Source organism: Mycteria americana, chromosome 8, assembly GCF_035582795.1.
Source record: "Mycteria americana isolate JAX WOST 10 ecotype Jacksonville Zoo and Gardens chromosome 8, USCA_MyAme_1.0, whole genome shotgun sequence".
NCBI lineage: Eukaryota > Metazoa > Chordata > Aves > Ciconiiformes > Ciconiidae > Mycteria > Mycteria americana.
In genome coordinates, this window is record NC_134372.1 from 26,846,123 (window position 1) to 26,859,181 (window position 13,059).

At 38.1% G+C, this 13,059-nt stretch overlaps 1 protein-coding gene across 2 annotated transcripts in view; it reads left to right on the forward strand.

Moving 5' to 3' along the window:
- The window catches only part of RSPRY1 (ring finger and SPRY domain containing 1), a 28,309-nt gene extending 15,868 nt beyond the window's left edge, over nt 1-12,441 (forward strand). For both annotated transcript variants that reach the window (XM_075510305.1, XM_075510306.1), the window contains exons 9-16: nt 433-564; nt 1,829-1,944; nt 2,696-2,839; nt 5,738-5,849; nt 6,842-6,944; nt 8,449-8,601; nt 10,764-10,868; nt 11,827-12,441. In XM_075510305.1, the coding sequence (XP_075366420.1) occupies nt 433-564; nt 1,829-1,944; nt 2,696-2,839; nt 5,738-5,849; nt 6,842-6,944; nt 8,449-8,601; nt 10,764-10,868; nt 11,827-11,923 (962 nt within the window). In that variant the 3' untranslated portion in view covers nt 11,924-12,441. The remainder of the gene's footprint in view (nt 1-432; nt 565-1,828; nt 1,945-2,695; nt 2,840-5,737; nt 5,850-6,841; nt 6,945-8,448; nt 8,602-10,763; nt 10,869-11,826) is intronic.
- Nucleotides 12,442-13,059: the final 618 nt, after the last annotated feature.

Consider the following 13,059-nt stretch of genomic DNA (forward strand, 5'->3'; position numbering starts at 1 on the left):
GTTTGTCCGCTTACAGGCAAGAAAAAATATTTATTGTTTTAGTGACACCCCTCTACCCCTCAGAACCCTTGAGATATTTCCTGAAACTCAGTGCAGTCCTTCTCAGAAGTTGATGTAGAAGGACTTATGTTACTTGAAAAGAAATAAATCTGTATGAGAGAGATGGAGAACAGCCATGACCTAATCGTCTCTTGACGATGCAGCTCCGTGCTGAGAAGTGATATATCTGAGTGCTAAGTTAATTTCATGTCTGCTGGGGAAAGAATTTCATGCTGTTTGTAATACTGAGGTTTAAAGGTGTGTGTGGGGATTCTACTGCATTTGTAGGAAGTTACTCTCTCTAACTAAACTTATCCCTAGTTTATAGCTTTTTAGTTAATTATTCTTTTATTAGTTTTTAGTTAATTATTCTTTTTTGCCCTTAAATTGCAGGTGAAAATAAAATGACAGTTTCTGAATCGTGCATTAGCAACCAACTGATCTTGCTAGAGGAATGGACAGATAATCCAGACTATTTAAAACGCCAGGTTGGATTCTGTGCACAGTGGAGTTTAGATAATCTGTGTAGGTATAATGAAGGGATGGATTCATTTAATATTAATCACTTCTCCAAAGAGATGGAGGACTACTTTGTGTTTGTTTTGTATAAGCACTTATTGTAAATATATCTGACTGCATTTGTAATCACTCCTTCAGGAAAAAAAAAGGCAAATAAATCCAATGTAATTGCATGGAAAGGAAATTTTGGCAAGGAAAATGTGTGTGAAAGGAAGTGGTTTGTACTCTGCAAATTGAAGCTGCAGTGAAAATTCTTCTTTGCACCATATTTCCTGTAACCCACGCTTCAGCAGATGTGCTGAGTAGCTAAATAGTACAGCTCTGCGGAACAGCTGAATTACTGACATCCTGGTGACAGTTGCTACGGTAATCATACCCTGGCAGTGCACAGTCTTAAAGAAGTATTAAAGGCTTTTTAAAGTAAAGATACAGTCTTGTCAAAAGTGAAAAGTGTTTGACAAAGCACTTTACTAGATCTATCCTTTTGGATGACTAGCAATCATCAAATTTGCTTGTTTAGTTGTGATTTCAAGGGTGAAGCAACTCTAAAGACCTTGTAATTTCTAATGCCTTTTAGATACATTTGGGTAAAAGGTCTTGGGCTTTATGGGGCTTTAGCCAGCTTATGGAATGCCAATGTCAGTTGTGCTTTTGTAAACATCTGTATAAGTGTTGTAGCAAGTTTGGGATATATGAAGTGTCCTAAGATAAGATCTCTGATCTGTAAATTAACATGCATGTGTCAGCAATTTGACACCTGGCAAGAGAAATGCTTCTGATCCTTCCATGTGAAAAGGGGATGCAGGCAGAAAGAGCTGCTTTGGCTCAGTTCAAGTTCATCACCTACCTGAAAATGAGAGGGTAAAAAACTTTAAATCCTTGTTTTCCCCTTCTTCCCCATCCTCAAAATCTTTTCCATTGTGATGAATCAGAAACTCTGCCAACTGAATATACAAATACAATGGTAAATCCTGAAACAGTGGCATCTCGGTATGAACTTGGATGCCTTACATTTGCCTGTGGGTTTCCTGAAAGTAGCAGTTAGATTGTAGGAGCTCTAGTCAGAGGTATACGTCGTGTTCTCATGTTTAGAGGATATTTAACACACAGTGTATTGGAGGTGATGCTGTTTTCCTGCAGAAAAAATATCAATATTTCATTCAGTTATTCCAAAAATTAACTGGATCCTAGAGAGATTTATTGCCACTGTGTGAAATGTTTAAAATGAGGCTTTGCTGCAGCAGTGACTAAAACTAGTTCTATTTTGCAGTTTTAAAAGAAGGCAGGCAGTTTACATATGAGAAGGTTGACTTGACCAACATTAGGGCTATGCTGAACAGTAACGATGTCAGTGAATACCTGAAGATCTCGCCACATGGATTAGAGGTAGGATGTCACTTCATTATTTCAACCTAAAAAGGAGTCTGAAGAAAAAGGCAGGTTTTAACTATTTTTGTTTGCTACTTGCTCCTGTGATTTCCTAGAATGAATCAAAGTTCTCTGCCAGCTTTGTATAGAAAACTTGCTTTGTCAGGGGTTGTAACACTGCTACACTGATCTCAGTTGTAGAAATGTTCACAGTAAAGTAATGCCTGTATCTGTGCTCCAAAACTTCAGAAAAGTGAGTAGGATTCTTAAGTCAGCTGGCTTTTCACTCATTTTGACTAAAATAGTTCACAAAGTATAATTCCTATTGTTTGTCCTGTCTAGTCTTGAAAAGCGTATAGCAGTAGGATTTTTCTCAGCCATATGGTTTTTTTTCTTCCTCTATTACTTTTTCTAATTCATGTAACATGGAATACCTCTCTGTCCTTTGTACCAGGAGTCAGCTAACAACTGATGACTTAGGTCTTGTTGTCTTAGTCTTTAAATGTTCAAATTGACTCTTGTCAACTCTGTCTTTTATTTTTGGTTTGGTTTTTTTTTCCCTATGGCTTACCACTGAACAATTTTCAGTCTTGCCTACTTGCTGGTTTGTGTGACAATTATTGCTATAAAGAGAGGTCACTTTCTGTCTGAAGTGCCTCTAAAATTATGGTGGTGTGTTCTTATACGCAAGGAACTTGATCCAGGGAAGAAAGGGGCTTGTTTGAATGTTAATTTTGTAGAAACTTAACTTTTGGGTTGGTTTTGGTAGGCTCGATGTGATGCCTCATCCTTTGAAAGCGTTAGATGTACATTCTGTGTCGATTCTGGAGTTTGGTACTATGAAGTTACAGTCATTACTTCGGGAGTGATGCAGATAGGATGGGCTACCAAAGACAGCAAATTTCTCAATCATGTGAGTACCTGTAATGTCATCTAGCTGATGATGTAACTTCAGTATTTTTCTACTTACAACACCTATGAAAATAGCTCTGGTTATTCTGTGGCAGTAACTGAGCACTTGCGTGTTTCCTTCAGCAAAAATAGCTTTATGAAAGTACAGAAAAATTAGTAGTACAAGAAAAGGCTGTATTGTGTGAACAGCATCAGTCTAGCAATGACAAGTAATGCATAGCTGCTAGCAGTGACAGCTTGTAATCTATTTACTGTTGTCCGGAAGCTACAGGGAAATGGCTTATTTCTTGTGGCTTAGTCTCTTATTGGAAATTCTTTAGATAACAGCAGTGGTTACTGTCTTGTTTTTGTGAAGTAAACAATTGCTCACTAGGAACTTGCAGATTATGCACTCACTTTTACACAGGTCACAAAGCAGCCATTTGATTACCCTCTTTAACATACTTTCATATTAAATTAACTTTCACAAGGGAAATAATTATTTAAATTGACTCTGGGGTAGCATGGTATCATTGGATCTGCTGGTAGCAGTAATATGGTTCGGTTTGGGTATGTGACATCATCTTTTTAATGAAAAATAAGGATTACAAAAAGATTTAACCCTCTACCTTCTTGCCTATATGCTGATAATATAGAATAAGTACACTGTCTTATTTTAGTTTGCTTTGCTCTCCCTCTCATCCAGATAACTTAATATCTTATTCTTAATTCTAAGTATTCTTCTGACTACTAGTTTACTTTTAAAATTATGTACTTACTAGCATTAAAGCAAAATGTGCCATGTGCACAGGAAGTCCAAACTTGTGGTCAAAGAATAACCTGAAATGTTAGTAGAGATGTAACTAGGACTTCTTTCTTAAATCTTTGCAGTAACTCTGTACGGCTGTTGTAAACTCAATATGCTGTAGCATACTTGCTTCAGTATTTCCATAATACTAAGAAAGTGTAATGGTTACTACCCAAAAAACTTCTCTGCTTCAGCTTAAAGAGGACTTTCCATATTATCAGCCTTCCAAACTTCTGTTAATGTTCATTAAAGTGCAAGCTAGAATTTTAGTGCAAAAGGTGTGTATGGCCCAACCTACTGCCACTGACCAGAATGGAAACACAGGGCTTGGATTTTAAGTTGACAATTCTACTGGCTGAGCTTGAGTAAGAAATATACCCTTAGCCCTACTTTATTGTTGTAATTGCATGGCTTTCTGTTGCCACTTGGAATTTAATTTAGGAGAAGAATTTTTTATATAAATATATATATTATATATATTTTATATTTATTAAGTTTTATTTATGTATATTTTATATATATATTAGAGATAAGCAGTTAAAACTGCTCGTTTCTGATTATTATAGAAAAAGTCTTTCTACAGCTGAGTCAAATGCAGAAACTAATATGAAGATAGGTCAAATACATACATGTGAGTAAATATTGATGGTAGGGGGCATGAGAGAAAAATACATCAAGGATGTGAAACAAACACCAGTGGCAAGAAACCCAACAGGAATGAGAGAGTAGCTTTTCTCACCATGTAACTTGTGTCCTTCTGAGAGTTTGGTGGTCTTGCTCCATTTCTTCTAATTATTTGTGTAAATAGCATTGTCCTCTGCTGGTGTACAACATGCATATATCTATTCATCACACCCAGAGTCCAGTCCCACATTTCTAGCATGGAACTGCAACTGTGATTTAAATAAAAAATAAACAAAAAAACCCTAAACAAACAAAAAAACCCCACACACCACAACCAAACAAAAATACCATACTAGGCCTGTCCTGAGCACAGGCATTGTAGACATTGACTGTAATGGAAACTGTTTGAAATAAAAAGCTGTGTGTCTGCATTTAGACTGCTAAGAGGATTAAAAGATTTTTTTTTTTTCCCCACTTACTGTTAAGGAGCTTGGTGTATGCACATTTTTCTGTCCATGCTTCCCGTACAAGGTATGAAAACAGGAGATGTCACATCTCTGAGCAGGATGATTTTCTGTTGCTACAACTGTTTTGCTGGTGGCTAAATGCTACTGTTGTTTAAGTTCATCAGGGGTCTACCTGAAATACAAGGATATTATCTTCTGCGTATGTCACAAACACAGTCATCAGAGTAGCCATATGTTCTTTATTTACAGCATATGTAACAAAAAGACTAGTCCTAAATATGACATTAAACACCCATTAGCTGGGCTTAGCTTTAATTTGGGACATCTGAAGCTTGTGTAATCAGGTACTGTCTAATATTTGCATTCCAGACAAACCATGCTGAGCATGAGGAAGTCATCTTCCATAATGCTTTTGGGTTTCACGTTTGTACTCTCCTACATGACAGATTCTTCTCCCACTGTGAAACTTTTAGTTTTGCATTTGTCTTGGACCTTGGGACTACCACTTGATAACCTTTTCACAAATTGAGGGAGGCTGGCACTGAAGGGGACACAATATGCAACAAATTCAGTGAAGGGACTATGGCTTTGTTCTCGTTCTGTGTACTGTATGTTCTGGTGGCACTTGGATATCTTGTGGGGAAAGGTATTATGAGTCTGGTATTGGGAGTTCAAGACGAGAGTGGTTACAGTTCTGTGTTGACGTTTTAAGATGCAAGAAATTAGCTGTTGGGGTACTAGCCTTCTGATTTTTAAATAGTTTAATAGACAGGAGTGATTTGAGCTCACAGAAAATGAAAAACACTTTGGAGACAATATCCCCTTCTTCCCCCCTCCCCACCCTAACAAATTCCTTTTGATGTGAAAGTGAAACTAAGACTAGTTTGAAAAAATTATCTTCATGGTGGTGGGAGAAACCCTTCCTGCTCTTGGATGAATGGTTTAGTTGAATAAAAATAAACTTTAGCCCTTCTGTGTGAAGAATGGCTGCAGACTGAAATGCTTTACTCTTTTTCTAAAGGAAGGTTATGGCATCGGGGATGATGAATACTCCTGTGCATATGATGGCTGCCGGCAGCTGATTTGGTATAATGCCAGAAGTAAACCACATTCCCATCCCTGTTGGAAAGAAGGTATTCAGTCCATCTTCTGCTGTTTATCCTAGCTGGGTTTCTGCCCAGGATTTTTTCCTCTTGCAGGTGTCTAGAAAACTGTTTGTTAATAGGTGCAAACAGAGCAGTTACTGCCTAATCCTGATGACACTAAAGGTTTAATAATTATTGTGCCTTTACTAGTATTTGCAGTGGTTTAAATGTACAAAGTAGGCACCACACTCTTGTTCCACAATCTGTGTAAAGAGAATCTTGTTGTTAAATACTTTTTCTTTTCATCAGCAGAGTACAAATCCATAGCACCAACTAATGTTGCTGGACACTTAATCATAAGACTTTTCTCCAGATGTTTCTAGTCCTACAAAACAGGGTTGAAATCTTCCTTTCTGGGTTGAAAGAGTTACTTTAGAGAAGGAAAAAAACCCCTTGATCTCTGAATTAGACTTTTTTTTTTCTTTTAAGGAGGAGTTGCACTGTCTTGCTTACTTTAAATTCTTGGATAACTACTTGGACAGCAAAGTTTTGTTCTTGATCTCAGCTTTGAAATCTTGGTAGGAGTCTGTGCATGCTATGCTTGTGTGAACTGTGCCGCCTTCTCTTCTATTAAAAATTTCTTCCAAGGATGGCTAAATTAAAACACCTCTTAAAAATAAATAGCACAAGCGTATTAGAAACTTAGACGTTCGCAAGTATGTGTTCTGAGGATATCTTCAACGGGTGTAAAATAGCCAAGGAGAGACAGAGTGCAGCTTTTTTCTGGCTTTGGCAAATACTCTGCAATACTTGACAACTATGTGGTATTAATGCTCTGGAGACTAAAATTTTTTTTATACTATTTTGTCCTTTTTTTTGTTACTGTCCTGTATTACTGTTTCTTTCTTTATGCTTTTGCAAACAGTTCCTTTTAAGTGAGACAACTGATGGTGAGATGTGATACTTAAAGCAATAACTGTTTCAGCTGTTGGCATTTAACAGAAGTGAAATCTTTGAATTATCTTTGTTTTGCATGTAAGGAGACACAATAGGATTTCTACTAGACTTGCAAGAAAAGCAAATGATCTTCTATTTAAATGGAAACCAGCTTCCTGCTGAGAAGCAAGTATTTTCATCTGCTGTGTAAGTATGTGCTCGTTTGGAAGGACAGTGACCTGTATGGATAATTGTTTTAATTATATGAAGTGTTTCCCATTTGAGATGTAAATTCATATTTGCTTACCTGAAGCCATCATTAAGCAGGTTTCCCAATTGAAAGTGGCTTAGAAATCAGTGAGAAGGGTATAATTCTACAGGTGGATTGCAGTGTCCAAAATAAATACTTTGGACCTTCCAAAGGTAGGTTCAACTCTGTTTTCTACTGTCAAACTAGCAGAGCATTGAAATAGAATGAGGCTGTAGCAAAGACGAACAAATTTCTAGTAGTGCTTGAGGAATTTTTGATATTTTAAAAAATAAAGCCTCAATCCTCTAGCTACTGAAGAGTGAGTATTAACTTACCGCTGTTTGCTGGGGCCAGTTCCTGTAGTAGCATATTGAATATTCATGGAAGGACATCTCTTGGTAGGATTACAGAAAGGTGTATTTTGCCAACTCTGTTAATTTTAACACATGGCTAACTCCTCTGACTCTCATGGAGATGTTCAGCCTTTTAGTTCTGACAAGATAAGCTGGTGTGATACTTGAAAGAAGCTTCCTATGCAGCTTTAATTAAACATTACAGTACTTTGCTGGCACAGTAGTATTAATTTACAATTTCATTCATGTTTTCTCCTCAAAATGAAGATGCAAGCAAAGAGTAGTTCAGTTTAAAGAGTTGCAGAGTGTCTTGTCTATTCAGCTTGCAGTACTCTGTGTCAAATGTCATTTATATACTACTCAACAGATTCTGTTACTTGGTTAGAACTTAGGGTATTACTCAACTTGGGCCCTTTCAGTAAATAAAACTGAAAGAGGTGATAGTTGTGGTGTTTTTACAAGGTGTCTGTGTGGCTGTGAAGAAAAGACAGCTGTCCTGAGGTAATCCTGCCAAGGGTAAGGAGGAACAGATGGGCATTGTGCTAAGAGAGCTCAGACCTGATTCATCTTGCACAGGTCCCACACAAGTGTATGAGAGTTGCAAATTCCCCAGATTTGTGCCTGCTCAAATAAAGGAGCAGGAGCAGTGGATATGGAGGTGTCCCTTGCAGTTGGTGCTGCTCCTCACGACTCTATTAAGCAGCAGTTGTTTGGAAGAAGAATACTTTTTCCAGTGCTGAAGGAGATACCTGAGCTGATCAGTGTAAAGAGGATCAGGTTACAGGCTGTTCAGATATATGCATCTGCTTTTTGTGTAAGTGTGACTAATCCTAGTTGTAGACCAGGCAACCCTTATTGGCTGACTCAGTAGTAAATTCAGATAAACCCTGATAGGAAATTCAGAAGTTGAGAACTAAACAAGGAAAGTATCTGCAGCTGAAACTGGATGTGTTAGAGGTTTTTCTCCCAGTTAGCTGCAGAACATTTCTATTGAAGGAACTTGTCTCTTTGTTTCAGGGTATATTTTTGTCTGGTAATAGTAATAACATGTCTAGAAAGCTCTATTATTGCTTAAGTCATTCTAAAATGTCTGTTCATCATATTGCAGATCTGGCTTTTTTGCTGCGGCTAGTTTCATGTCCTATCAACAATGTGAGTTCAACTTTGGGGCAAAACCTTTCAAGTACCCACCATCAATGAAGTTTAGTACCTTTAATGATTATGCCTTTCTGACAGCAGAAGAGAAAATAATTTTGCCCAGGTAATCCTCCTGTCTAGTTTGAGTGTGTTTGCATGTGGAGAAATAAAATGCTTAACTTCCAAGTTGTACAGTCTTATGTTGTACATGGCAAAGTTATGTTTTATGGGGTCACGCTGCCATAGGTCTCTTTCAGAAAAGGATTAGACCATAGGCTCCAGTGCAACTTAATGAGTATGGCAGGAGATATACAACCAAAACCCATTAAATTACAGTAATTTTGTAATACTGAGGTAAATTAAAATTAACTAGTACTGCACAGTAAACTGTTTTTAGTATAAGTGCCTCCTGCTGTCTAAGAATGATTAGGTTGGTTGAGGAGATACAGTCTTAATTAAAAAAAGATGTCTTATTTAAAATTGACCTAATTTGTGATGTTGGCAGCATGGAGGTACTGAATGATTGTGAGACTTGAAGTTTGACCTTCTTTTCTGATCTAGATGAAAATTTCCCCATTTGTGAATGATAGTACCAACAAAATGTATTCCATTAGAAGTGCTTTCCCACCTAAATATAAACCAAACCAGATAGAAACAGGTTTGGATACGTTTTTCTGTAACTTACCAAACTTCTGGCAGGAATGAATACTAATAGCTTTTGTGGTTTAGGTCATTAGTAATGAAATAATTTACTGGAACACAAACAGTAACAGTATACAATGTAATCTGGAATATAGTGTACCCCAGATTTGCAACTTTGTCTAAAGATGGCCCTCTAGAGTGGTGCTGCTGTATGTGATTGAAATAATCTTTTGTTGCATCTAATTAAGTGGGGGCGGGGGTTGCTGGAGGTGGGTACCCCTGACTGTAATAAAATTCAGAGACTGGTATTGAATTATCTAGCTGTTCGATCAAGTGTACTTGAGGTACTTAAGTATCTTAGTGTTTAAAAAGAAAACAAAAAAATACCTTACTCTTGGATCCGAGTCATGCATTGGCAAAGTTTGAGGCTTGTGATATTGTATTTATGCAGAGACAATCAAATGCAACTTGCAAGGCCATTTTGTACTTACATACAGCCAGAGTAATTTACACTGCTTGTGACTGCAGGTGCTTTAAGTGAGAGTCTGATTTAATCCCTTAAGATGATCTGTTAGTTACCATTCTTGGTCAGCCCCCTTTTCAAATTAAGTGGTGTTCTCTCTTATTAGTGTCGTGCACTAGATGAGGGGGTTTGCAGTTTTTAGCTGATGATCAGATGTGATTAGTGCCAGAGTGACCAATAATATTCTTGCAGTGTTTAAGCATTAGCTGTGAGAGCTGTTCTTGATTGTGCCAAAAGGTGCAGAGAGAGACTGGGGGAGGAAACTGGTTTCCTGCTGATGCCTGACTGGAGAAACTTGGCCTAACTTCTGTTAGAGCCTATTTAATATGTGATAGCACTGAAAGGCTCCATTCAAGGTTGGACAGTGTTGCTCTTTGTGTAAACAAATATCATCCCTGCCCTACAGCCTGAACTGTCTGGAAATAAGCCAATCCTAAATTTAAAGATACCTTTGATCTTAAAAGTGATAGGAAAAAAAGGCGAGGGCCTAAGTGGACCCTAACTATACATCACAGGAGTTAACAAACTTATGTAGAGTTGTGCTGAATTTAGTGAATCTAGTGTTGGGGCATAGTCTGGGCTAGACATGTCACCCTGCCATTGAACAGTTTTGATGTGTAGTGCATGTGTTCCAAATTTGAAATGTTTTATTTCATCAAATGGGGGGGGGTTAACCATTTACTCTCCCTTGTGGCAGTTGCCATACTGGACTGTTGATTTTATTTTCAATTTCTATTCTTTTAAACTGTGTTACAGCATTATAGGGTTTCTGAATTTTGTTGATACGTGGGTTTGTGTGGTTTATTTGGCTTTTTTTCTTAACTCTTAAAAGTACACAGATACTAAAGAAGAAAGTTTTTGAAGTGTTCGGCTGTGGGAGCTAGAAGAATTGTAATCTGACACCCTCTTTGTCCCTTTCTGACAGACCAGAATAGGGAGTCAAAGACTATTCTGAACATCTCTGAGTGTGTTAAGCCTTTTTTGTGGGAAGTTATGATCCATGTTTATCAGCAGTAGTGTTGAGTAGCACAGGCAAGTGTTGCATTGGTGTTGATGCAATACTCATAACTATGTATCTATTGTTTTGAGTCAAACTAATGCGTGTGTGTCTCTTTCTTCAGACACAGGCGCCTGGCTTTGTTAAAGCAAGTGAGTATCCGAGAGAACTGCTGCACGCTTTGCTGTGATGAGGTAGCAGACACAGAACTCAGGCCATGTGGACACAGGTAAAACCTTAAGAACAACCCAAAACCAAAGAAACAGGAAAATGTGTTTGACATTCAGCTTAGGTGAGACCAGATGCAGTCCCTGCTTATCTTGGTTGACTCCCCAGCATAAAGAAAATAACTCCTCCTTTTAAGGATGTGACAGATAGAGGTTAAGCATAGTATTTGCACTGTTCCCCTCACCCTACCCCGAGCAGATTTAATCCCTAACTGTGTGTGTGTTTGAGGTTGGGGGAGTACTGTGGCTACGTATGTATGCTACCCCTGGGCTACCAAGTCTTAATTCCCTGGTGTCAAAGGTTTTACTAATGAGTACTTGTTTAGTACTGGTGCTGTGAAATCCAGATCACATGAGGAGAGCAGAAAACTCATTATATACTCAAATACTCATTAAATGTTCAACAAATGGATTGTCTCAAGTCACAAATTCATCTAAAAGCGAAAAATGGGACAGCAGTATGAGTAATACCATAATAGCACTTTCCTGCCTTTTAAGCAGCCTACTAGGAATTTAATCCAGTTAAGTCCGCTTCCTTAGTGTTTTAGAGCACTCATGTAAGCAGTCTTGCCATGGGTCTAGAGGCTGGAAAGTTAAAAAGAGAAGAGATGTGCCTGGTCTGTGTCAACAAGAAGTGGAGACAGCTTCACTCAGGGTACTGGGACTGGTGTTCTCCAGACCAGAGCAAGTGTTAAGATTAACAAAAGCATGCAACTATAATCCTGACCAACTGCACTAGCAGTTTCAGGTCTGTAAGATGCTGAGCAGCAGGAGGTCCTCTCAAAGCCTGTGGATCCATAACACCTGACTTGCAATTCCTAATCTCCACACTGAAAGACTTACCTTGACTGTGTTTCTAGCAGGCTAACTAAACTGTTTAGTGCTTGCATTTTTTTAATTTAGTTTTTCATACTGTAAATGCAGGCTTTAACTGGGGTTTTCTTTTTTCTTCTCCTTCAGTGACCTGTGCATGGAGTGTGCCTTGCAACTGGAGACCTGCCCTTTGTGTCGACAGGAAATACAAACCCGAGTCAGACAGATCTCTCACATTTCATGACACATGTGGAGAAATACCACAGACTTGTTTTTAATGAACTCCAACCAATACCGAAAGGGGAAAGCATCTCTTTATGCACATAGAACCGTAGCCACGGCCAGATTTCATGCTAAACTGTAATCTGTTTATCTTAAAAATGAAATCTTTAAGCTATTTCAAGTTGCCAGCAATGGGAACTGGTTTCAACAGTAAGGAGAGCTGGTAGGTCAGCGTGCTATGGCTATTGGACTGTAGGAGAGTATTGCTGCTCTTCCCCCTTTCCTTCTCGCCTGTCGCAAGTGCTGAAAAAATTTGCACTGGAAGTACACATACAATGCATTTTAGAAAAGAAGACGAAAGATATCTGCTAAAACAGGGCCGTTCTGTCTTGTGCTTGAAAGTCTCTGTTGTTGGCAGAAGTCAGTACTAAAAAAAGAATGCCAATGTTTTCCTATTTCATGTAGCCTCCTGCTGGTCAGAGACTCGGAGACTGTATTTTCTGACAGTGGATATTAAACTGCTCAGAGACTTAATCTGTACACAGACTGATTTGAAAAGACAATGTGGAGACTGTAGAGAAACTCACATGTTTTAATAACTTGGTGATTCCAAAGAATGTTCTGATTTGTTTTTAAATGTTAAAAGATCGGTGGTATTTTCAAGTACATAATATTTCTGATGCTTTTAACTTCAGTACCCACATTTTTTTGTGAGGATATAATTTTCGGGGGGTATTCTTAACTAATTATAATGCTGGACTGGAATTAATTTGATATTCCTGGGTATTTTTTAAGGTATCATCAAACATCTTTTTTAATCAGTGTTGGTTTTGAAAGACATATTCACTTTGGAAATATTGAGCTATCTTAAAAGATTGGAGGAGAATTTTGGGCCAGTTTATTTAGAAAAAAAGAAATGTTACTTGGATAGCAGGTTTGGTCTTTATTCTGTAACTCTTCAAAAATGCACCTTGCTTGCCACGTGTCAGTCCTGCTCTGAGCAGGTTTGGGGCCACGCTTCATATTTTTGGGTAGGCATCATAGAGTGGGAATCTCTGCTCCACTTTAGGCATTTGTGACATTTGTATGTTAAGGATGCATTTCAGCAGGCAGCTTTTGACTGTTTTACTAGGTTTCTACAAGGAATCAGGGTTCACA